This window comes from Bufo bufo, chromosome 1, assembly GCF_905171765.1.
Source record: "Bufo bufo chromosome 1, aBufBuf1.1, whole genome shotgun sequence".
Lineage (NCBI taxonomy): Eukaryota > Metazoa > Chordata > Amphibia > Anura > Bufonidae > Bufo > Bufo bufo.
Genome location: NC_053389.1, coordinates 274,207,444 through 274,234,258, shown reverse-complemented (window position 1 = coordinate 274,234,258; position 26,815 = coordinate 274,207,444). Strand labels below are relative to the sequence as shown.

Here is a 26,815-nt window from a genome sequence, read left to right as displayed (position 1 = left end):
CATGATCATCTGAGACCAGCCACCCGGACAGCTGCAGCAACAATTGGTTTGCATAACCAAAGAATTTCTGCACAAACTGTCAGAAACCGTCTCAGGGAAGCTCATCTGCATCGTTGTCCTCATTGGGGTCTGGACCTGACTGCAGTTCTTAGTCGTAACCGAATTGAGTGGGAAAATGCTCACATTCGATGGCGTCTGGCACGTTGGAGAGGCGTTCTGTTCACGGATGAGTCACGGTGTTCACAGTTCATGGCAGATGGCAGACAGCATGTGTGGCGTCGTCTGGGTGAGCGGTTTGCTGGCGTCAACGCTGTGGATCGAGTGGCCCATGGTGGCGGTGGGGTTATGGTATGGGCAGGCATATGTTATGGACAACGAACACAGGTGCATTTTATTGATGGCATTTTGAATGCACAGAAATACCGTGATGAGATCCTGAGGCCCATTGTTGTGCCATTCATCCACGACAATCACCTCATGCTGCAGCATGATAATGCAGGCCCCATATTGCAAGGATCTGTACACAATTCCTGGAAGCTGAAAACATCCCAGTTCTTGCATGGCCAGCATACTCACCGGACATGTAACCTATTGAGCATGTTTGGGATGCTCTGGATCGGCATATACGACAGCGTGTTCCAGTTCCTGCCAATATTCTGCAACTTCACACAGCTATTGAAGATGAGTGGACCAGCATTCCACAGGACACAATCAACAACCTGATCAACTCTATGCGACGGAGATGTGTTGCAATGCGTGAGGCAAATGGTGGCCAATCCAGATACTGACTGGTTTTCTAACCCCCCCCCCCCCCCCCCAGTAAGGCAAAACTGTGCACATTTCAGAGTGTCCTTTTATTGTGGGCAGTCTAAGGCACACCTGTGCAATATTCATGCTATCTAATCAGTACCTTGATATGCCACACCTGTGAGGTGGGATGGATTATCTCGGCAAAGGAGAAGTGCTCACTAACACAGATTAAGACAGATTTGTGATCAATATTTGAGAGTAATGGGTCTTTTGTGTATGTAGAAAATGTTTCAGATCTTTTGAGTTCAGCTCATGCAAAATGGGAGAAAAACTATTGTAATCTTTGTATTGCATATATTCTAAATGTATCTGGATGATATGTTATATTTGCTGCTCATCTCATTCAATGTTTGTGTTATGGGGGATTTTGTTATTGTATTTAATGAAAACATTTGTTTTTGTTTTTTGATTTTATTTCAATAAAAATTATCTGATTTAAAAAAATTAACATTCATTGCATGGGCAACAGCTCGGGTAGACATTCCTGCAGTTAGCATGCCAATTGCACGCTCCCTCAAACGCTGCGACATCTGTGGCATTGTGCTGTGTGATCAAACTGCACATTTCAGAGTGTCCTTTTATTGTGGGCAGTCTAAGGCACATCTGTGCAATATTCATGCTATCTAATCAGCACCTTGATATGCCACAGCTGTGAGGTGGGATGGATTATCTCGGCAAAGGAGAAGTGCTCACTAACACAGATTTAGACAGATTTGTGAACAATATTTGAGAGTAATGGGTATTTTGTGTATGTAGAAAATGTTTCAGATCTTTGAGTTCAGCAAAGGGAGCAAAACCGAAAGTGTTGCGTTTATATTTTTGCTCAGTGTATTATTAAACTTTGAAAGTTTTTCAACATCAAATTCACAGAAAACAGAAGGGAACCTACAGTGCAATGGTGACAGTTTAATATGTGTAAAGTAGGCGACCTTCTGGCCCAGATGATATTGATCGTTTCATTTGGCACGTCTACTTTTAGGTTGTAAATCATAGACAGTACGGCATAATATGCCTTTACTTACTCTTCTTTTAATTTGAAGATGTTCTTGTCAAACTCTGGAAAGAAGGTATCACATTCAAAATCTGCCATAATGTGTGTGAAGTAGATATGGTTACACCAAGGGTGTTTCATCATGTTCTGTAAAGAGAAGTGGTAATGGTATATGATGATATATGATGATATATGATGTGGTGAAGAAGCTTCCATTAAACATAAAATAAATCTTATTTTAATATCATGCTATTACTTAAATAAACATTTTTAAAAAAAATGAAGGAAAGAGAAGAAATGAATACTAGGAACTATATTAAAGAGATTGTCCTGTCTATTACGAAGTATAACAATGATAGTGGGTGTCTCCATTTAGAACCCCACTCTAAGCAAAAGTGAAAAGATTCTAGATTAGGGGTCAGTAGCCTCTGGCAATAGAGGTGTTGTAAAACTACAACTCCTAGCATGCTCCATTCACTTCTGTGGGAGTCCTGAAAATAGCAGAGCAAGAGTGCATGCTGGGAGATATACAGTACAGACCAAAAGTTTGGACACACCTTCTCATTCAAAGAGTTTTCTTTATTTTCATGACTATGAAGGCATCAAAACTATGTATTAACATATGTGGAATTATATACATAACAAACAAGTGTGAAACAACTGAAAATATGTCATATTCTAGGTTCTTCAAAGTAGCCACCTTTTGCTTTAATTACTGCTTTGCACACTCTTGGCATTCTCTTGATGAGCTTCAAGAGGTAGTCCCCTAAAATGGTCTTCCAACAGTCTTGAAGGAGTTCCCAGAGATGCTTAGCACTTGTTGGCCCTTTTGCCTTCACTCTGCAGTCCAGCTCACCCCAAACCATCTCGATTGTGTTCAGGTCCGGTGACTATGGAGGCCAGGTCATCTGGCGCAGCACCCCATCACTCTCCTTCATGGTCAAATAGCCCTTACTTTCAAAGTTTTCCCAATTTTTCGGCTGACTGACTGACCTTCATTTCTTAAAGTAATGATGGCCACTCGTTTTTCTTTACTGCTTTTTTCTTGCCATAATACAAATTCTAACAGTCTATTCAGTAGGACTATCAGCTGTGTATCCACCTGACTTCTCCTCAACACAACTGATAGTCCCAACCCCATTTATAAGGCAAGAAATCCCACTTATTAAACCTGACAGGGCACACCTATGAAGTGAAAATAATTTCAGGGGACTACCTCTTGAAGCTCATCAAGAGAATGCCAAGAGTGTGCAAAGCAGTAATCAAAGCAAAAGGTGGCTACTTTGAAGAACCTAGAATATGACATATTTTCAGTTGTTTCACACTTGCTTGTTAGGTATATAATTCCACATGTGTTAATTCATAGTTTTGATGCCTTCAGTGTGAATCTACAATTTTCATAGTCATGAAAATAAAGAAAACTCTTTGAATGAGAAGGTGTGTCCAAACTTTTGGTCTGTACTGTAGTTTTTAAACAGTTGGAGCACCAAATGTTACTAACCCTTATGCTAGATGCAGGAAAATCAAAGGTTGCTGAACCCCATTCAAAATGCTGGAGTATCGAAGCGTCACTGCCCTAGTAGGCGGCGGGACCCAGGAGTCAAACAGCAACCCTGTTGTCTGACAATGCTGACCCCTATTCTAGCTCTACGCAGGTTATAAAGCATCGAAGGTTGCTGACCACTGTATGTATTCACCATTTTTATATTAGACAGCTGCGCCCCCTAGTGTCCATTTCCAATCAGTGTTTCACTGCACTTACTGAATAACTCTCCACTCCTCCTAGTACCCATATAGTTTCTATTTCATTACAGAGAGTTGAACTTGAAGCAAGATTCACAACTTCTTCTTCATCACAGCAAATGTAATCAGCATATTTCGGCAATTCACTAGTAGACATAAAACATATAAAAGAAAAACATGACTGCCACATGAATAGGTCATTCACATATAAGCATGTAAATTGCACAGTTACAGAGAACATGAGGATATAAGAAATAAAAGTTGCATAGTATTTAGTCACAACTAATAGGGTACCTGCAAACGGTGCGGCTTACACACATTGTTTCCGTAATATGGTACCAGCAAAGTTACAGAGATTTTCCAAATCTTATGTACATGGTGTGTATTTTGTATGTGTGGACTGATATATTGGGGTTTTAACCACACACTTCAATAAGGTTGTTTAAATACTCAGAAAATCTGGAGAAAAAAATAAATAAAATAGTGTGATTTTGTGTGTTTTTTATCAAATTTTTCATGTTGCTAATTTTCTGCATACCAATCCACATATTTGCAGGTACCCTTCGGGGGCATTCACACGACCACAGTTTCGGTCTGTATCCATTCTGCTTTTTTTGCAGATCTGATGCAAACCCATTCTTTTCAATGAGGTCACAAAACATGCAGACAGCACAACTGTGTGCTGTCCACATCCGTAAATCTGTACCGCGGACCTGCAAAAATATAGAACGTGTCCTATTCTTGTGCCTTTTTCAGACAAGAATAGGCATTTCTAAGAAAGGGCAGGAAGTGCTGGTCGGCAAAATGCGTAGTGTTTTGCAGATCCGTAATTTTCAGACGGAAAAAGCATACGGTTGTGTGAATTTTCCCAACTGTAGATTCTAGGCCTATTACACTATTACATTTGGATGTATTATGCCAATGCAATTGCCCAGTTTAAAGAGGACCTGTCACCACTCCTGACGTGTTTTAGTAAATAATTGTATTACACATGAAATTACAATTCTGGAAGATTTAATCTTATGACTATTTTTTGCCATTCTTCTTCTATTCTTGCTCGAAATTTATGGATAAAGACACAGATAGGTGTTACCAGTTGGGGATGTGTCCCTGCACAGACTGTCATTGCCCAATCAATGCTGTGCAGGGACACCCCCCCCCCCCCCCAACTGGTAACACCCATTTGTACCTTTATCTGTAAATTCATAGCAGAAATAGGAGAAGAGCGGAACAATATAGAGTCATAGGAAACAATTCTCCAGAATCATAATTGTATGGGGGATTCAAGCAGCCACTGAAACAGACATGTCAGGAAAGGTGACAGGTCCTCTTTAAGTAAATTCATTTTTACTACATTCATGCAGAAAATCTTATTATTTTTGCAAAGCAGACAGTCTGAGAAGGCAGCTCCTCAGCTTCATGTGATCATAGACCTCCACATACCTCAGCTGCCTGGTAAGAATCACAATAATAGTGTTTGCCAGAGGTAATAGTTTTTCATCGAATGTCTCAAATGACCGTCGCCCCCAAATAATAAGATTTTTCTTTCCTGTAAAAAAAAAGAAAAAAAAAAGTAGGTCATGAGAAAGATGAGTTGTGGATGTCGCAAATTCTACCATAGTTAACAGGTATTAAAAGGGCTTTCAGGATTATAGATATTGATCTTTAGGATAGGTCATCAATATCAGATTGGTGGGGGCAGAAGCAGCAGTGAATGAGAGCAGCGCTGCAGTAGCCAGGCATACACACAGTTCTGGCCACAGTAGCTCCTAAAACCAGCTGATCAGCCTGAAGCCGTGACGTTAGGTCATCAATAGTAACCTCTTTGAAAATCCCCTTAAAGGGGGTTTTGTTTAAATATAGATATTGACATAAAATTTTAAAAATAACATCATCAGTTCTTTAAAAATAAGTTAAACATAAAAACAATAGGTCATTTGTTGATGACACATTCCCTTCAACTGGGACCAAACTTTTAAAATGACCTCTAGTTATAGGAGGGGCTGAAGGGTTTTTCCACTACCCTGTCAGCATAGATTTTCTAGACAACTATCCAGATTTAAGGGCATAGACCACAAGGAGAAATTAAAATGGCTCCAGACCCATAGACCTTTCATGAGCAATTCCCCCCCCCCCCCCTAGACACAGAATGGGACTTAATATTATTATTTTTATTTATTTTTTAACAAATATTATTATAATATTTAATATTGATGACCTATCCACAGGATAGGTAATCAATATCAGATCGGCGGGGGTGCCAGGTGTCGGACCCCCGTCGATCTGATCAGCTGTTGGAGGCGACGACGCGTGCCATCTTCCTTCTCTCTTCCTGCTTGCTGCTGTATTTCTATGGGACAGCAGAAGCAGACAGGAAGAGAGAAGGGAGACTTCACATGCACACTGCACGCGCCTTCTCCTCAAACAGCTGATCGGTGGGCGTGTCGGGTGTAGGACCCCCGCCGATCTGATATTCATGACCTCTGTGGATAGGTTATCAATATTAAAAGCCAAAACAACCCCTTTAAGACAGACACATAGCAAAGGAGGAGGGCACTTCTAGTCAACAGGAGATGGCGAGTGTGGGATCAGTACTGTGTAGACTAGCTGCATATCTAAGCTCCCTATTATTATTTTTCTTTTATTTATAAAGCTCCTGTAACATGAGCGATGGCATCTTCGCTTCCAAGGTTCCTCTTTCAGAAAAAAGACAACTGCATGCAGACCAAATAATATCGTAACTGTTGATCTTTACTAATGCAATTTAAAATACAAAAGCACACAAGCATGTTGGTTACATGTTTGAGAGGCACAATACTTCTTGGTGGTTACAGAACACAAGGTGGCTCAATTTCTTAAATGCTTCAAACTAAAGAATTGAGCATACAGTACAACAGCATCAGAACTTTTGTCAGGTCTCTGTCTCACAGAGACCATGACCAGACTGTTACATCACAACCCCCAAAATGTCAGGTGTCAATCACTCTCTCTGTCAGGCCTGACTCTCATGGGCCCTGGCTCCTGCTCAAAGTTCTCTATGTCTCAAGGGTTCTGTCTTCCATACCCTCCTGCTCAATCACGTCCAGTAGGCCATGTCACCCCAGTAGAACTCAAGACCACACTTAAGGTCTCCACCTTGATCACGCTCACTTTGACAAAGGCAATGGAGCTGCTTAAATAAGTTCTGACTTATTCAGAGACTCCCATTACACCACAGCTTCCACTGTCAAGTCCACCCAGACCAGTCTAGTCCAAGCCTACACCACCAGACCACATCTCAGGCCTGCAGTATATTCATAAATTCACTAACAGGGATCCATCCAAATCCCAATTTTCTGATCATAGCTGCCACCTGATTTGAGCACAATACCACTTGCCTCTAACACTGGCCCCTTACTGGAATGACTATTCCCACAACCCCTGTGGATTCCCCAGGAGCTAACCAAACAAGCTGATGATACTGTTTGAGCGGCAGTGTTCCAGATGACTAATCACTCTGAGAACCCTACTCCAGGCGTTCCTACTGCTACCATCAAGGGGATAACACGAGATACTGAAAGCAGAGGTTCACATACTTTTGCCACTCACAGACCAGTTATATTGGATCATTTTCCTCAATAAATAAATGACCAAGTCCAATATTTTTGACTTGGTTTGATTTGGTTATCTTTATCTACTTTAGAATTTGTATAAAAGTCTGATGTAGTTTTAGATCCTATTTATGCAGAAATACAGAAAATTCTGAAGGGTTCATAAACTTACAATAACCACTATATACGGTATATACAAAAGAGAAATACATATACACAAAAAAGAAGTACATTTGAAACAGACAACTACTGTATTTACAAAGGATTCATGAGCAGTTCATTAGCTGCAAATGGGACATTCAGTTTACCTCTATTACATACCAAAATACGGTATAATGCAATGTCATATTGCTGGTAGTATTGGGCATTATATGGTAGTATTATTTAACACTATATAATATACTAAATGGATGTTATGGCAATATTCTTTCTTGCCTTTCTTCCAAAAACTAAAGGTAAAGTCCAATATATCCTACCCAAGATTCCACAATGTACATGTTGTACAAGCAGACTATACAACTATATAACTATGTGGGGCTCTTGGAGACTAGGCCTAGCTCTAGTTTCTCCCATTCCTTTTGCTGCTCGGTGTTGGGAACCTGTGTAGGACTCCCTTCTCCAGAGCAAGTGACTTGTTAGCAATGGCTTGTGGTATTGGGGAGTGAAGGAAAGTATGAGTACAAACACCAGCACATCTGCTATTAGAAGCGCAACATGGCAACATAACAGGGCCCTAGTTATATATTTGATATGGCATCTCCTCTCTTCTGTGAATGTCATGGCCTGGATGGTAGCATTTGGATGAAGGTTGTCTAATCTCCTTAGGACCCATTCAGACAGACGTAGTGCTTTGCGGATCCTCAAAACGTGGATACCGGCTGTGTGCGTTCCGCAATTTGCAGACCGCACATGGCCGCAACCATAATAGAAAATGCCTATTCTTGTCAGCGATTGTGGACAAGAACAGGACATGTTCTATCTTTTCTGCGGAGCCGCGGAATGGAATCACGGATGTGGACAGCACACTGTGTGCTGTCCGCATCTTTTGCGGCCCCATTGAAATGAATGGGTCCGCACCCGTTCTGCAAAATTGCGGAACGGATGGAGACTCATTCATACAACCGTCTGAATGAGCCCTTAAACAATAGATTGCTAACTATGGACAGCTTAAACGGGTTGCCTCACCTTCTCTATTTATCATGGACATAAAGTTAATACAAGACATTTACTAATGTATTGTGATTGTCCATATTGCCTCCTTTGTTGGCTTGAGTCATTTTTCCATCACATTATAGACTGCTCGAATCCATAGGTTACGACCATCCTGCAATCCAGCATCGGTGGCAGTGTTTGCACACTGTAGGAAAAAGCCTTTTCCTATAGTGTGCAAGCACGACCACCACTGTTGGATTGCAGGGAGGTCGTAACCCCTGGATTCGAGCAGTGTGTAATGCAAAAAATCAATCAAGCCAGCAAAGGAGGCAATATAGAGACTCACAATACATTAGTAAATGCCTTGTATAACCTTTCACTACATGATAAATGCCATTTGTTGACATGAGACAACCCCTTTAAGTTTTCTATGTACTACAAACAAACATACATCTTACTATTACCAAGTATAAAACGAGAACGGAGCTAAGTCCCACAATGTGCCATATTTCTTCCTACTGAGAGCCCAGAAATAAGGTACTCTAGAAATACCAGAACTACTGGGAGGATCCTAGTTTTGATAACCTCATCACTATAAGTACATGGTTGTACAACTTACCTGGCTGTTTTACTGTCGTTATCGTGTCTAAAAAATACTGGAATTCCTTTCTGCATTAATAAAAACAGAAAAGATTATTCTGGTTAAACAGATTACTTTATAAATACTTGTTCTGATAGAAGTTATAGGGACAACAGTGGTTCTACAAGTACACAAGGTTGAGAGAAGCTCTTTCAGTATGCATCATAGTCCCTTGATTCTTGAATTTTAGCATGATAGCTCTGGACCTGACAGTCATTCATTTAATTGCCCCCTCTTTCCCTTTCTCCTGACTTCTCCACAATCCTTAGCATTTTTATTAATGTTATACACTCCACATCCTCTCTACATGTGTGCAGTTCTAAATGCAAGGCCAAATGACCACCCTACCAAATATCTGTCGTAGGGTCCATCGGCTCCATCACTCTGCTATTATAAAATAAATGTAAGGCCAAATGGAGCAGTGCTGATAAAGCCATGATTTGACCACGGTGCTAAGGTTTACAAATTGAATGTTAAGTACCGTATTTTTTGCCCTATAAGACGCACTGGCCCATAAGAGGAACCTAGGTTTTAGAGGAGGACAATAACAAAAAAATATTTTTCATTAGACCTCAGATCAGATCAGACCTCAGCTCACAGCCCCAATCAGATCCCCAATGTTAATAAGAGCTCAGATCAGACCTCAGCTCAGACCCCAATGTGAATGACCCCCAATCAGACCTCAGATCAAAGCCCAATAAAAAGAAGACCCCTAATCAGACCTCATATGAGACCCCATGCCTTATATCAGCCCCCATCCATATGTGATCAGCCCCCAGCCATATGTAATCAGCCCCCAGCCATATGTAATCAGCCCCCAGCCATATGTAATCAGCCCCCAGCCATATGTAATCAGCCCCCAGCCATATGTAATCAGCCCCCAGCCATATGTAATCAGCCCCCAGCCATATGTACTCCGCCCCAACCATATGTACTCAGCCCCCAGCCATAATTCAGCAACCCCCAGCCATATGTGATCAGCCCCCAACCATAATTCAGCAGACCCCACCCTCAGATCACAAAATAAAAAAAAACATTTACCTCTCGTGCTCCAGACGCCGCGGCTCCTCATCTACATTGCGATCCAATTCATCCTGCCATCAGCTGTGCTGTGAACTGGTGCGCACAGCCAACAGCCGAGGACCAGGAAACAGTGAGTACAGAGCCTTCACCGCTTCCCCGTCCTCCTGTACTAATGAGCGCTTCAATAATGGAAGCGCTCATTAGTATTCGCCCCATAAGATGCATAAAAAGTGTGTCTTATGGGGCGAAAAATACGGTAGATGCCTCAGCCACGAAACAGGTTTCTTACCCGCTAAACCATGTGCCCATTACAATCTTCTGTTTTCCAGAAAACAAAAGCAACTTCAAAACCGCAGCAGCCACATGCCACTGCAGTTTCTGCCACACCACAACTGCATTAGTGCTGACCCTTTTGGCCTTACCCTAAGAGTGACCCAGGATAAATGCAAGTAAATTGCAGTAGCACAAGACTATCAGAACACCTTTGCTTATAATCAGGGAATCTACAGCTAAGGCATCCTCTGACTGGAGAGGATGTCTTACATACCTAGGACCCCCAGCTATTGGTTGGGGAAGGATTTGGAAGCATGTGCACTGGCCTTTTAAGAGGCCAAAAGTGAGTGGGTGCAGGCCCTAAGGAGACAGAGGCTGGCGCACAAGCTAGAAGCATGGAGGTAGCAGCATGGTGAGTAGCGTACGTATCATGCCCCCAGGGGAGAGAAGGGCAGTGGCAGACATAGACAGTAGTTCCCCCTGGCTTATGCCCAATCTTCTTCCGGCTGGCTCTAAGCAGAAATTTCTTTATAAGAAGTTCTCCTTTGGTACCCAAGAGTGTACTCTCTTCACACCAGGAACACTCTGGACCTCACAGGCATGCTTAGAACTGACTGGAGCCACAGTCACCATTTTGGCAGGATCACTGGCCTATTGAGGTTTCTTCTCCTGGACAGAAAAATAAAAGGCTCTTCATAGGACATCGACTTTAATGTTCTTCTTCTTTCCGAATAAAAATCTAGGACTATTTGCAAATGGGACCAGGAATCAAATCACAAGGATGAATAAGTGCATATACAGATGTAGTAGAGTTAACACACATTTTTTCTGAGACGTGTTATCTAAACTAAATGCGGTCTGATACTTACGAAGACTTGTTGTCTGAACTGTACCCACTTCACTACAGGACCTACATCGCAAAATTGACAGGCAACGTATTGGAGACTTTTCAGTTTATAAGCCTGAGCATACTATTAATTTATCTGCGGGTTTGGACCCACTATGCCAATTAACCAGTTTGGCTTTGGGCTAAACCCTAAAGGCATTTTTCTGGTGATTCCCTAGTATTCACCCTTTAACCTCTATCCAGGGATCTGGCCTTCGCTGCAAGGAGGCAAGCACACTGCTACCTCCTGGGATAGTCCCCATGTTATTGGCAACTGAACCACAGGGGTCAGGACACCAAACACGCAGGAAAACTGCAGGTATATTCTGAAAAGTCAGTACGACTTGAATGCAGGTTTCTGATATCCAGATAGCACACTTGAAGTGTACATGGTGGGAGGCACAGGGTAGACAAGCAGGCAAGGTGATAGTGAAGGTACAAATGAGGCAGACGGACAGGGTTAACTTAAAACACAGACAGAACTGAAACTGGAAGTGCTGGAACACACAGGCAGGGCAGGTACAAGCTGGAGAACAGACAGGAAATAATGCAGGACAAATAACAATAGTACATGAACATCTTTGATGGTCACCAGGGAACCTAAAGCTCAGGTACCATTGACTGGTTAAGGATTTGGATACACGTGTGCTCACTTCCGTCCTCTTAAAGGGTCAGTGCACACGCTTCCAAATAACTTAGGCCTCTTTCACACTTGCGTTGTCCGGATCCGGCGTGTACTCCACTTGCCGGAATTACACGCCGGATCCGGAAAAACGCAAGTGTACTGAAAGCATTTGAAGATGGAACCGTCTTCCAAATGCGTTCAGTGTTACTATGGCACCCAGGACGCTATTAAAGTCCTGGTTGCCATAGTAGGAGCGGGGAGCGGGGGAGCGGTATACTTACAGTCCGTGCGGCTCCCGGGGCGCTCCAGAATGACGTCAGAGCGCCCCATGCGCATGGATGACGTGATCCATGTGATCACATGATCCATGCGCTTGGGGCGCCCTGACGTCACTCTGGAGCGCCCGGGGAGCCGCACGGACGGTAAGTACACTGCTCCCCCGCTCCCCGCTACACTTTACCATGGCTGCCAGGAATTTAGCGTCCCGGCAGCCATGGTAACCACTCTGAAAAAGCTAAATGTCGGCTCCGGCAATGCGCCGAAACGACGTTTAGCTTAAGGCCGGATCCGGATCAATGCCTTTCAATGGGCATTAATTCCGGATCCCGCCTTGCGGCAAGTGTTCCGGATTTTTGGCCGGAGCAAAAAGCGCAGCATGCTGCGGTATTTTCTCCGGCCAAAAAAGTTCCGTTCCGGAACTGAAGACATCCTGATGCATCCTGAACGGATTTCTCTCCATTCAGAATGCATTAGGATAATCCTGATCAGGATTCTTCCGGCATAGAGCCCCGACGACGGAACTCTATGCCGGAAGACAAGAACGCAAGTGTGAAAGAGCCCTAAGTAGACAGACGCTGGAGCACAAAGCAGAAGCATGGAGGCATCAGCAAGGTGAGTAGTGCAGGTATCATGCCCACCAAGGAGAGCATAGACAGCTGACCTAACAGTTGGCACTGCTGAAATCAGTAATGTTGCAGGGGACATAATTATTACAGCCAGCAGGTGGCAGCAGCATCATCAACATCTCGTTTTTGTCCATTATGAAATACTGCACAACTGCTGAGCTAAAATGCTAATGGAATGCAAAAGTGAGAGAACAGTAAAACAATGATCTTAGTTATGAAAACGAGTGCAGAAATAAGCAGAGGTGTTATTACCCAAAACAGCCAGTTTTATAACCATTTAAGGCTACTTTCACACTTGCGCTTGATCGGATCCGTTCTGAACGGATCCGATCATATTAATGCAGACGGAGGCTCCGTTCAGTACGGATCCGTCTGCATTAATAACTTAGAAAAATTTCTAAGTGCGAAAGTAGCCTGAGCGGATCCGTTCAGACTTTCAATGTAAAGTCAATGGGGGACGGATCCGCTTGAAGATTGAGCCATATGGTGTCATCTTCAAGCGGATCCGTTCCCATTGACTTACATTGTAAGTCTGGACGGATCCGCACGCCTCCGCACGGCCAGGCGGACACCCGAACGCTGCAAGCAGCGTTCAGCTGTCCGCCTGGCCGTGCGGAGGCGAGCGGAGCGGAGGCTGAACGCCGCCAAACTGATGCAGTCTGAGCGGATCCGCATCCATTCAGACTGCATCAGGGCTGGACGGAAGCGTCCAGCTCACGAGCGGACAGCAGAACGCTAGTGTGAAAGTAGCCTAAAGGGGTTTTCTCATCTCAGACAATGGGGGCATATCGCTAGCATATGCCCCCATTGTCTTATAGGTGTGGGTCCCACCGTTATTGAGAACGGAGCCCCAAAAGAGAAGGAGAGCGCACTGCGCACGAGCAGCCGCCCTCCATTCATTTCTATGGGGCCGCTGAAAATAGCCGAGCGCTGGCTCGGCTATTGCCAACTGGCCCATAGAAATGAATAGGAGCATGGGCCGCCCATGCGCGGCACGCTCCCATTCACTTCTATGGGAGAGGTGGGGATTAGCGCTTGGTGGTGGACAGACCCCGGGAAATCTGGGATCCTCCAGCCAAAGCACTCTCCGTTCTCGATATAGGTGTGGGTCCCAGCGGTGGGACCCACACCTACCAGACAATGGGGGCATATCCTAGCGATATGCCCCCATTGTCTAAGATGGGAATACCCCTTAAAATTTTCTGGTTTGCATATTTGAGCTGCACTGGATGTTGTAGTTTTCAACATCTGGATACAGTTTGGAGATTACTGCCCTAAGGCTTAGGTCTGTATTAGTGATGATCGAGCATGCTCGGCCGAGTACCGGTTTGGCTCGAGCATTGCTATGCTCGGCAGATCCGAGCGCTCTGCCGAGTACCACATGTGCTCGAGCGCCATGCTCGAGTCTCCTCCCCGGACATTTGGCGCCTTCTAAGCAGCCAATAAACATGCTGGTAAGTATTGGCATCACTGTAATGCCATTAGACATGTTTTCTATTGGCATTACAGTGATTGGCTGGCCGGACACGTCATCGGGTGCTATATAGCACCCGGTCACGCGGGTTCGGCTCATTGCGAGTCAGGGAGAGCTGCTTTTAGGAAGGGACAGAGCGAGTGTAGAGCGAATTTGAACCTTTCAGAGACCCAAAAGTCCTTTTAAGGACTATTGTTAGAGGTGGCAGCAAAATTTATTTTGGGGGAATAATCTTTTTGTGTCAGGACGACCGTTAGTGACATTCATTTTCTGCATTCTACAAATGCTGCTTGCTGTGACCAGTGAGAAGCAAATCGGCACTGATACCTAGGCCGTGTGTGACGCCTATATTTAATCCAAATTGCAGTTACAGTCAGTTTCTGTATTATACAAACTCTGCTTGCTGTGACCAGTGAGAAGCAAATCAGCACTGATATCTAGGCCGTGTGTGACGCCTATATTTCTGACTAGCCAGTATAGTCAGTGGCATATCCGTTTGGTGCATTTTTTCTGTGATTTATATGATTGTATTTACATCCGCACAATGCTCCGTTTTGTGTAGGATGCCTTTGTGGTGCATGTGGACCGCGCCGACATCCTCCATTGTACGCATTTTTTGCTGGGGATAGTCGTTTGCTGCGGTCCACATGCGGTGGGGCTGCTCCCCCGATGAAAAACACGCTACAGTGTTAGGGGTTGAGCAGCTCCCCCAGAATTGCCACTATATTTCTGTGTTTTTGTCTTGTTTTATATGTAGTGTATGTGCCTTTACCTGGCATTCTAACACTCTTGTGCACCTGGTAACCTCCATCACACGGTCTGATATTGGTGTGGCTTACAGTCTGGCTTTGTTCACATTGCACTAGTTGTCCTGCTAGGCGTTTGTGTGGAAGCCTGGCTGGGAGCTGGATTTCATCACCTTCAGACCTTGTTCACACCATAGTTAGAGTAGTGGTATGACCCCTTGCCATGCTGAGAGACCGTGACGTGGTGCATGATGGGCTCCGATATGTTCCTGACAGGAATATATTGGCAAAAGTCTCAGCTTTTAATATCTGCATTTATGACTAGCCAGTATAGTCAGTGGCATATCCGTTTGGTGCATTTTTTCATCCGCACAATGCTCCGTTTTGTGTAGGATGCCTTTGTGGTGCATGTGGACCGCACCGACATCCTCCATTGTATGCATTTTTTGGTGGGGATAGTCGTTTGCTGCGGTCCACATGCGGTGGGGCTGCTCCCCCAATGTAAAACACGCTACAGTGTTAGGGGTTGAGCAGCTCCCCCAGAATTTCCACTATATTTCTGTGTTTACGCCTATATTTAATCCAAATTGCAGTTACAGTCAGTTTCTGTATTGTTCAAACTCTGCTTGCTGTGACCAGTGAGAAGCAAATCAGCACTGATACCTAGGCCGTGTGTGACGCCTATATTTAATCCAAATTGCAGTTACAGTCAGTTTCTGTATTTAACAAACTCTGCTTGCTGTGACCAGTGAGAAGCAAATCAGCACTGATACCTAGGCCGTGTGTGACGCCTATATTTAATCCAAATTGCAGTTACAGTCAGTTTCTGTATTTAACAAACTCTGCTTGCTGTGACCAGTGAGAAGCAAATCAGCACTGATATCTAGGCCGTGTGTGACGCCTATATTTAATCCAAATTGCAGTTACAGTCAGTTTCTGTATTATACAAACTCTGCTTGCTGTGACCAGTGAGAAGCAAATCAGCACTGATTTGTAGGCCGTGTGTGACGCCTATATTTAATCCAAATATCAGTGACATCCAGTGTCAATATGAAGAAGGCGAGTATTAAGGGACGGGGAAGTGGAAGTGGCTCAGGGCGCGTTGCAACTGTGCCTGCTGCCAGAGCACAAGGAAAACAGTCATCCACGATACCTAGCTTCATGTCCCAGTTTGCAGGGCGTCACAAGACAACACTCTTGAAGTCAGACCAGTGTGACCAGGTGGTGGTTGGATTGCAGCAGATAATGCTTCTACTGGGTTAAGCACCACCCTGTCTTCCACCAAGTCCAGTCTCAGTAGCCAACAGTCTGGTCAACAACACAATTCTCACCCTGATCATCCTTCCTCCCACCATGTAGAGTCTGGCCAAACAAGCGATCCGGTACTTGGATGTTCTGAGGAGCTATTTTCACCCCCATCACTTAATTTGGCCCTCCCCCCAAGCACTCTTGAAGAGGGACATGAGATCTTGTGCCCTGATTCTCAACCTCTAGAGCCATCACACTCACAAAATGATGTGTTTAAGGAGGTGGATGATGACGAGACACAGTTGCCATCAAGTCAACCACAATTACTGTCTGCAGAGGTTGATGAAGAGGATGATATACCGTTGTCAATCACTGAAGTTGTGTTGGCGTCAGCAAATGAGGAAAAGTGCAGACGACAAAAGAATAGTAGTTTGCAACCTGTGCCACACCAAAATGAGCCGAGGTATGAACAGTAGCAACCTCACCACCACCAGCCTGATCCGCCACATGGCAGCCAAGTACCACAATAAGTGGGAGGAACGCCTGGGTCCACAATCTGTGTCCGCGGGTCACACCACTGCCTCCTCTTCCCCTATGTTGGGTGACGACCAATCGTCTGTCGAAGGCGCAGGCCCGGATGCCTCCCACGCTGCACCTGTACCGTCGCAAGCACTATCAGCGACCACATCCACTTCCCTGTCCCAGCGCAGCGTCCAAATGTCTTTACCCCAGGCATTTGAACGCAAGCGCAAATACCCAGCCAGCCACCCACCCACCCACAGGCCATGGCACTAACCGCCCAACTTTCTAAGTTACTGGCGGTTGAAATGTTGCCATTTAGGCTTGTGGACACCGAGGCCTGATGTCGGCGGCTGTTCCTCGGTACTCAGTCCCCAGCCGCCACTATTTTTCCCGGTGTGCCGTCCCCGCCTTACACCAGCATGTGTCTGCTAGTATCACCTGTGCCCTGACCAACGCAGTTACTGCTAAGGTCCACCTAACGACTGACACATGGACTAGATTTCCCTGACGGCACACTGGGTGAACGTAGTGGAGGCTGGGAGCGACTTGTACCCTGGGATGGCACAGGTGCTACCGACGCCCAGGATTGCGGGACCTACTTCAGGGTTACCGCCAGCACCTATGTAAGTGGCTCCTCCTCCACTTTCACCTCCGAATTCTCCGCGTGCAGCACCAGTCAGCCACCAGCAGGTAGCTGAAAGCAGTGTAGCACTGCTGTGGGGATGCGTCAACAGGCCGTGCTGAAGATGATATGCTTAGGGGATAAACAGCACACCGCCGCAGAGCTGTGGCAGGGGATAAGAGACCAGACTGTGGTTCAGCGGTTTCTGAAAACCTACCCCAATTTGCCCGAGCTACTGGCGAATATGCACCGCGTGTGTGCACATTTCCCCAAGTCATCAACAGCTTCAGCCGGTCTGTTGACGCTGCAGCAGTGCTTGAAATTGCCAGCCCACCGGCTGTTGTGCGACGTGAGCATGTGCTGGAACTCCACGTTACACATGTTGGACAGGCTTTGTGAGCAGCAAAGGGCAGTAATGGAATACCAGCTGCAGCACGGTCGTCGCCTTTCCAGTCAGCTTCCGCTCTTCACAAGCGAGGAGTGGGCATGGATGTCTGACCTCTGTGAGGTGTTAAGAAACTTTGAGGAATCGACACAGATGGTGAGCGGCGATAACGCTATTGTCAGTGTAACCATCCCACTTCTGTGTCTACTCAAACGCTCGCTGCTCACAATTAAGGCCGACGCTGTTCGTGGGGAAGAGTTGGAAATGGGGGAAGAAGACATGACCCTGGGAGATAGCCAGAACACCCTCAGTTTGTCTTCTCAGCGCGTATTGGAGGAGGAGGAGGAGGAGCAGAAGACGGTTGCCTCCGCTACATAGGGTAGTAGCCATGGAACTTTAATTCCATCTGTTCAGCGTGGGTGGACAGAAGAGGAGGAAGAGGATGAGGAGATGGACAGTCATCCTCCTGATGACGACAGCGAAGTCTTGCCTACTGGTACTCTGGCACACATGGCTGACTTCATGTTAGGCTGCCTTTCCCGTGACCCCCGTGTTATACGCATTTTAGATAACAGGGATTACTGGGTGTTCACCCTTCTGGACCCCCGCTACAAAGAGAACTTCTCATCTCTCATTCCTCCGGTGGAGAGGACGAGCAAAATGGTGCTATACCAGAAGTTCCTTGTTGACAGATTGCTGCAAAAATTTCCATCTGACAGCGCTGGCAGCAGAGTCTGTACTTCCTTGGGCAACCGAGGTGGGGAGACAAGGGGAACACACAGCACTTCCAGCAAAGGCAAGGCAACACTCTCCAAGGCCTGGGACAGTTTTATGACACCCCGCCAGCACCCTCAACATGATGCACGTCCTGGTGTCACAAGGAGGGAAAAGTTTTGGAAGATGTAAAGGAGTACGTAGCAGACCGTGTCAGCATCCTCAGTGATCCCTCAGTGCCTTACAACTACTGGGTGTCCAAGCTGGACACGTGGCATGAACTGGCGCTCTACACCTAGGAGGTGCTGGCCTACCCTGCCACCAGCGTTTTGTCTGAGCGGGTATTTAGTGCTGCTGGTGGCATTATAACAGATAAGCGTATCCGGCTGTCAACTGAAAATGCTGACAGGTTGACTCTTATAAAAATGAACAAGGCCTGGATTGCCCCTGACTTCTCCACTCCACCAGAGGAAAGCCACGACTGAACATAAAGGCACTTTAAATGTGTTGTTTAGAATGTACTGAATACTCTGTATTTCCATGCACCCCGTCCGCCACAAAAAAGAATATATGGTTGAATCTTTCTTTTCTCATCCTCCTCCTCCTCGTCATCACGTATATGCCTTCTCATATAATTTTTCGGATGGTCAGCTCACCAGCAGGCCCTCACCCATAATGTTTTAGATGGTCAGCTCACCAGCAGGCCCTCACCCATAATGTTTTAGATGGTCAGCTCACCAGCAGGCCCTCACCCATAATGTTTTAGATGGTCAGCTCACCAGCAACCCCTCGCCCATAATGTTTTAGATGGTCAGCTCACCAGCAGGCCCTCACCTATAATGTTTTAGATGGTCAGCTCACCAGCAGGCCCTCACCCATAATGTTTTAGATGGTCAGCTCACCAGCAGGCCCTCACCCGTAATGTTTTAGATGGTCAGCTCAGCTGAATACCCTCACCCCTAATGTTTTAGTGGGTCAGCTCACCAGCAGGCCCTCACCCATAATGTTTTAGATGGTCAGCTCACCAGCAGGCCCTCACCCATAATGTTTTAGATGGTCAGCTCAGCTGAAGACCCTCACCCCTAATGTTTTAGTGGGTCACCAGCAGGCCATCAATCATACTTTACCTCTCCTGTATAACGTTTCCTCATCCTAAATACCTATGACATTCCCTGTAATTTTTTTGTACTCATTCCAATGACAGGCTCTCTTAAGAGTCCTGTATAGTGTTGAGCGAACTTCTGTTTTAAGTTCGGTGTCTAAAGTTCGGCTTCCGGTTAGCGAAGAATCCCGATATGGATTCCGAATTCCGTTGTGGTCCGTGGAAGCGGAATCAATAATGGCCGATTATTGATTCCGCTACCACGGACCACAACGGAATTCGGAATCCATATCGGGATTCTCCGCTAACCGGAAGCCGAACTTTGGACGCAGAACTTAAAACAGAAGTTTGCTCAACACTAGTCCTGTATTGTTATTTATCGTCACTACCTCCCTGAGTCGGTACTAGGAAATTGGCGCGCCCCCGCCTGCCTTTCTTGGAAGTGGTAGCCGTGGCCATCCCTCAGGCTCCCTCTCCGGAAGCGAACCCTGATTCCCCATTACCCGTGGTCACCATGGTAGGCACAAAAAAAAACATAGAAAGTTGATAGTTAGAGCAGACATCCGAATAGATCGTCAACATCACGGGGACATGCGATCAGCTTAGAAGTTATCTAGAGTTAACAAAGCGGCAGCAGGCCCTCACCTCCAATTTTTTACACGTCAGCTCAACGTCCGTTCCTCTTCCAAGTTCATTATCATCAGATGATAGTCTGGTCAACACAATCGTAATCACCGTGGGTCACGTAACCAATTAGCACGGAGGAGTGTCTTTGGTTATCGGAATGAACCACACAAATCGACTCGATCCACACGCTCAAAACGGCTATGCACCACCACCCACAGAATCGCGAAATAGGTATCAATCTGTCAATCCTTTCTGTGTCCGGGCCGGGTGAGGCTTCCCGTGTGTAGTCAAATAAGGTGGCAGGCTCCACTCCTGCTGGTGCCCTTCCATCAATTAGTTTAAGTTTCAGCTTTGCAACCATACTCCCCCCGGAACCCAAAGACTTTAGTTTCCCAGAAAATGCTCGGCGGGAAATGGGAATAACGCTGCCGGGGATCGTCTTCGAATCTCCAACTTAAGTTGTTGATTAATGAAAACGTTCGTGGCAACAAAGGTTTCGGCTGTGGTTCGGCTTGCGCCGGTACAAGAATTTCACCTCTACAGGTACAATACGGATGCCACCGGCCGTCCCTCTTCCAATGAGTACAGTTTGATCAACCAAGAGTCCGGTCAACACAATCGAAACCACCGGCCGTCCCTCTTAGTCATGGCCCCAGTTCCGAAAATCATGCAAATTTTCGTCTGAACTTGATCTTTATATAAAAGTAAATATACAGGAAAGAATGCTTCTATCTAAAATCGCTTTTATCTTCGGTTTTGTGAGTTTTATGGTCAGTCTGTAAAAGTGGCGTACAACTCGGGCACCGAGTACAGCAGCGACATTGTAGTCCACAATGCATCCAGACATCCTCCCCATGCTGTCCCCGACCCATTTCGGTGGTGTTTCCATCAATTTCTGACCTTTTCCTATGAACCAGGCACCCTCCCCTCTTCAGAGAAGGGGGTGCCTGGTTTAATGCTCAGGTCCTCCTATTGACTTCTATAGGGCTCGGGTGCTCGGTAGAGCAACCGAGCATCCCGGTGTGTTCGGGCAGAGCACCCGAGCAACGGGGTGCTCGATCATCACTAGTCTGTAACAAAAGGGACATTTTTGGATATGTAAAATAGTACTTACGGTAAATTCCACGGTAAGTTGCCTTTCCATCCGATTCCCATATTGTTACAAGCAGCAGCAATCAGCTTTATCGGCTTCGAGATTATCTGTGAATTTCCTTCAGACATACTGAGAACTGAATAGACACACATTGAGGAATTTTAGACTAAAGGTTAAATAAATTAATTGGACATGTTAACAGTACAGCAGGTAATAATGGTGTTACACCCCAACTAAGGATATAGGTGGTCACCCAAACATACAGACCACTAGAACTTTTTTGGGGATAAAGCTAATGACTGTCCTTGACGACCATATGAGCAAAGGTCCAATCAAAGAAATTTAAGGAAAATTAAAGGGGTTGTACTCAGGATCGTTCATCAATATTAGATTGCTGGGGATCTGACTCCCATTACCCCCTACGATCAGCTGTTTGAAGAGACCAACAAACAGTTGATCAGCAGGGGTGCCGGGAGTAGGACCCTCACCGATTTGATATTGATGACCTATCCTGAGGATAGTTTGTCAATATGGGAAAACAGACAACCCCTTTAAGGACACCAAACTGTCTACCAGGGTGAATGTGGGTGGCACATCTTATACCCAGTTTGTCTGGAAATAGCATCCGGGGGTTAAGTGACCAATGTAGTTGTAGTATCGGTCAGAAGAGGGAAGCAAAGAGTTAGGGCTCATTCAGACGGCCGTATGCTGTCCGCAAAAATACTGAATGCTATCCGTTTTTTTGCAGATCCGCAAAAAAACGGATCTGCAAAAAAACGGATAGCATTCAGTATTTTTGCGGACCCATAGACTTCAATGGGGCCATGTCCTGATTTTCACGGACAAGTATAGGACATGTTTCATTTTTTTTGCGGATCCGCAAAAAAACGGATAGCATTCAGTATTTTTGCGGACAGCATACGGCCGTCTGAATGAGCCCTTAATTGTAGGAAGCAATAGAACTTTGCAGAAACTGGAAGAGCAATAAAGTTACAAAAATTATCAAAATAATGTCTGTGAAGGTTCTCATTTATCCAGGTCATGTTATATCTGTAAAGAATAAATCAAGGCAACTGGACTTACTGTAGAATTCTTGAAAACGTTTCACTCGTTCTTCCAACAAGCTTTCTAAATTCTGAGTGACTGTACAAGAATTCTCTTGGAATAAATATGTAACTGAATCAACATCTGGAAATTATACCCAGCATGGGGTCAGAGGTCATTATACCCAGCATGGGGTCAAAGGTGTTGATTCCATTATCCTAATTGGAGTCAGTAGGTGATAATGACCTCCCAGAAAAAGGTGTCAAGACAGCATTGTATGTGGCAGACAATAGATGTCTAACCAAAAACACCCAAAAGACCCAACGCCTAAACACAAGGTGGACAACATTGTGTACGCAGTCCAGTGCAATGAGGAATTGTAGAACTGTATATCGGCAAAACAAAACAACAACTACATCAGCGTATGGCTCAGCATAGAAGAGCCAAAACATCTGGTCAAGATTCAGCCGTGTACTTACACCTAAAAGAAACAGGTCACACCTTTGAAGACAGTCAAGTACGTGTTTTGGATAAGGAGGCCGATTGGTACAAACGAGGTGTGAAGGAGGCCATCTATGTAAAAAAAAAATGGAGAAGCCAAGCTTGAATAGAGGCGGGGGGGGGGGGGGGGGTTAGACATCTATTGTCTGCCACATACAATGCTGTCTTGACACCTTTTTCTGGGAGGTCATTATCACCTACTGACTCCAATTAGGATAATGGAATCAACACCTTTGACCCCATGCTGGGTATAATGACCTCTGACCCCATGCTGGGTATAATTACCAGTTATTGATTCAGTTACATATTTATTCCCAGACAATTCTTGTACAGTCACTCAGAATTGAGAAAGCTTGTTGGAAGAACGAGTGAAACGTTTTCAAGAAATCTACAGTAAGTCCAGTTGCCTCGATTTATTCTTTACAGATATCAAAATAATGTTATAATCTACCATCTTCCTGAGCATGTTATAAAGTTACGGTATGTAAGTGGCTGGCTGTGTCTCATGGTCGAAAAGGGTTTTCCCTCATTTAATGAATGGATTGGATATCAGTAGGTTAAACGATCAATGTCCGATCACTTTGATCCACAGTGTATGTGGTCAAATTGTATCACACATGATCCCCCTTCATCCTTGCGAGTATCTTTAGCTATGCTGAGAGACAGAATCAGGATTAGTTTTACAAAGAATGGAGGATGAGTTTTAAAGGGGTTGTTTAACAGCAGTTAAAAATTAGAGGTCGGCTGGATGATGTTTAAAAAATAAAATAAAATAAAAAATAAGGGATCTGCCATGCTGGAACGGCGGGACTGCAAAAAGGTGAATGCTGTTTTTGAAACACTGTCCAGCCAGCCTTTAATTTTCACTTAATTCTAAATCATTTAAAGGAATTGTGTCACAAAACATATTCTACTTTTTTAAATCAGCACCTAGATCTGAATTCTTTTATAATTGCTTGCAACTAAAAATGTAGTACAGCCAGTGAGTTATTCAATAAAATGGATGTGTATATCGCCACCTGCTGTTTGTTCTGTTCCTTATTCTTTGTCTGTGTCACTGAGCTGCTCATAAATGATCAGTTTAAAAGGGTTTCCATGACTCTAGATAGGTTATCAGTGTCTGATCAGTGGGGGGTCCAACACCCGGGACCTCTGCTGATCAGCTGTTTGAGAAGACACCGGTGCTCCCGTGAGTGCTGCGGCCTTCTCCCTGATTACCAAGCACAGTGCCATACATTGTATAGCGTCTGTACTTGGTATCGCAGTTCAGCCCCATTCACTCTTATGGAGTTCAGCTGCTCCTAGGGCATGTGACCGATGAACATGTTGTCGCTGGTCAGAAGGCTGTGGCGCAGGTGCATTCTCACACAGCTGGGGTCCCAGGTGTTGAACCCCTACCGATCAGATACTGATGACTAGAGATGAGTGAATTTTTAAAAAATTCGATTCGGCCGGTTAGCCGAATATTTCAGAAAAATTTCTTTGATACGAATTTATTCGCGGTGAATTTTGTTAAAAAATGCTATTTCCGGGCTGCAGAGAGCCTTTATAATGGTGTAGAACACTGTGCCTTGCAGTAACATGCATAGAGAGTCTGCTGTGGTAGTGAAACAATACTGTGAGTCAGTATGACATGCAGATGACAGGCGTCGCTCTTAGAATCACTGCACACATCACTTATTTGGCTAGTCACAGGGCCAAAACTGACCAAAAAACGGAAGTATCAACTCAGCCTTAGGCCTCATGCACACGGCTGTTGTGCGGCTGTTCCGTGCATTGGGGGCCCCAACTGCGGTCCCCAATGCACAGGCAACATCCGTGCAGCGGGCCGGACCCATTCAACTTGAATGGGTCCGTGGTCTGTCCGCACCGCAAAAAAATATGACATGTCATATTTATTTGCGGCGCGGAACAACGGAAAGAAACACCACGGAAGCACTCCATAGTGCTTCTGGTGTTCCGTTCAGTGACTCCATTCCGCATCTCCGGAATTGCAGACCCATTCAAGTGAATTGGTCCGCATCCGTGATGCGTGGTGCCCAACGGCCGTGTGCATGAGGCCTTACAGGTAGTTGTTATCGTAAAGAAGAAACGCAATCCTTTTACACCCTCGTCAGCTGATTCCACATAGATGTCTACAGAACCTGTTCTATTACACGCTTATACAAGTAGAGCCCCCCTGACATAGTGGAGAGGATGTCAGCAGTAAGTTTGTGTTGATGTCACTGATTAATTTGCTCTTCCTCTGATCCGTCAGAACAATAACCCACAAAAAAAAGATCCTGTCTGTGGAGCATACGCCTTCACTTGGTCAGCAGTATGAGGAGGCCACCATTAGGCACAATGACCAAGTTCGGAGGTGGCGGCGGCAGCAGCAGCATCAGCAGAAGGCCACCAAGTGGCACAACGACAGAGTATGGAGTTGGCAGCAGTATGAGGCCGAGTGGCACAATGACCGAGTACGGAGTTGGTAGCAGCATGATTAGACCACAGAGTGGCATAATGACCGAGTCCGGAGGTGGCAGCAGCATCAGGAGAAGGCTACCGAGTGGCACAATGACAGAGTATGAAGGTGGTAGCAGAATAATGAGACCACAGAGTGGCCCAATGACCAAGTCTTTTCAAGGGCAAACTCTGCTAGTTGCGGCCACAAATCCAGTTTGGCTGCCCAGTAGTCCAGCTGATCTTCAATGTGCGTTAGCAGGGTGCTGTCCAAGTATGCCACCACCTGCTGGTTCAGGTCCTGCTCCAGGTCTACCTGCTGCTGCTGGTGAGTAGTTTCCTCACTATGCGGGTGAAGAAAGCTACTCATCAGCGACTGTAGACTCAGGCTGCTGCTGATGGAGCTGGTACTGCTCCTTCCACCACAACACTCCCCAGCAGCCATGGCAGTGAAACTTGAGCGCAGAGGGGCCCCCCCCGGTCAGACCTGCGAGAGGATGGACGATGGCGCAGATAGGCAGCGGCCAACTGATTACATAGGATGGATGTCTCTGTAGTAGTTTAGTTTGTTCTCTCTCTCAGTGGGTGTAAAAAAGGCACCCATTCTGGACCAGTAGTGAGGGTCCAGCAAGGTGGAGAGTCAGAAGTCATCCCTCTGCCGAATGGTGACAATTCGGCTGTCACTACGCAAGCAAGTGAGCATGCATCGGGCCATTTGTGCTAGTAACTCGGGGGGACTCCCTGCCTCCATCTCCACTGCATACTGCCACAGTGTGTCTGGGTCCTCTGTCTCGTCTTCCTCATTGCCCTGTAGCTCCTCTGGCTGCTCCTGCTCCTCCTCTCCTGTCACCTGAGTAGAAAAAACACCCATTTCGCTAAACATTGCATGTGCTTCAATGTCTTCCTCCTCCTCCTCCTCTTCCAGTTTAGCCCCCACAGGGCTCATGTGGAGTGAGATCTAGGCGCCACATCTCCAGTCCCCTGACCAGCCATTATTACCAGCATCTGTTCCAAAACATGAAGCAGTGGAATAGCATTGTTCATCCTGTAGTCCTGACGACTGACAAATAACGTAGCGTCCTCGAAGGGCCAGAGCAAACGGCAGGTGTCACGCATAAGCTGCCACTGGCTAACATTGAAGTTACACAGGGGAGTACTTCTATCCACTAGGATCATCAAGAAATCGTTGATGGCCTTTCTCTGTTCGTACAGTCGGTCCAACATATGGAGGGTGGAATTCCAATGGGGGAAACGTCGCATATCAGCCTATGTTGGGGGATGCTGTTCTGCAGTGACTGAAGTGACTGAAGTGCCTGCAAAGTTTCCAAGCCATTTTTAGGATGTCTTGCAGGGCGCATGGCTCAGCCTTCCTTGACACAGCGCCGACACCATGTTCTTCCCATTGATGGTCTACATGGTTCCGATTTTAAGTTGTCGCAGAGAAAGCCAAAACTCGATTTCTTGATGAAAAACATGGAGCCCTGTGTGACTCCCTTCGGCAAGGCAAACCAGGTGCAGAACAGCGTGACACGGTCGTGCCCTGCACATGTGGTATGCTGGTCGGGCACTGTGACTTGTCCCGGCAGTGGAGGCTGAGGACATGGTGGAGGATGAGGAGGCAGAGGCGGACATTGTCACAGGACCAAAGGCATGAGAA

The 26,815-nt window shown here is 45.7% G+C and overlaps 1 protein-coding gene across 1 annotated transcript in view; it reads right to left on the bottom strand.

Annotated features, from left to right (window-relative positions):
* LOC121007535 (dihydrofolate reductase-like) overlaps window positions 1-26,815 on the bottom strand; it is a 59,148-nt gene that overhangs the window by 14,728 nt on the left and 17,605 nt on the right. Inside the window, exons 2-6 of the mRNA XM_040439542.1 lie at window positions 21,193-21,307; window positions 8,906-8,955; window positions 4,988-5,093; window positions 3,564-3,690; window positions 1,833-1,948 (exon numbers count right to left, since the gene is read on the bottom strand). Coding sequence (XP_040295476.1) covers window positions 1,833-1,948; window positions 3,564-3,690; window positions 4,988-5,093; window positions 8,906-8,955; window positions 21,193-21,299 — 506 coding nt within the window. The 5' untranslated portion in view covers window positions 21,300-21,307. The remainder of the gene's footprint in view (window positions 1-1,832; window positions 1,949-3,563; window positions 3,691-4,987; window positions 5,094-8,905; window positions 8,956-21,192; window positions 21,308-26,815) is intronic.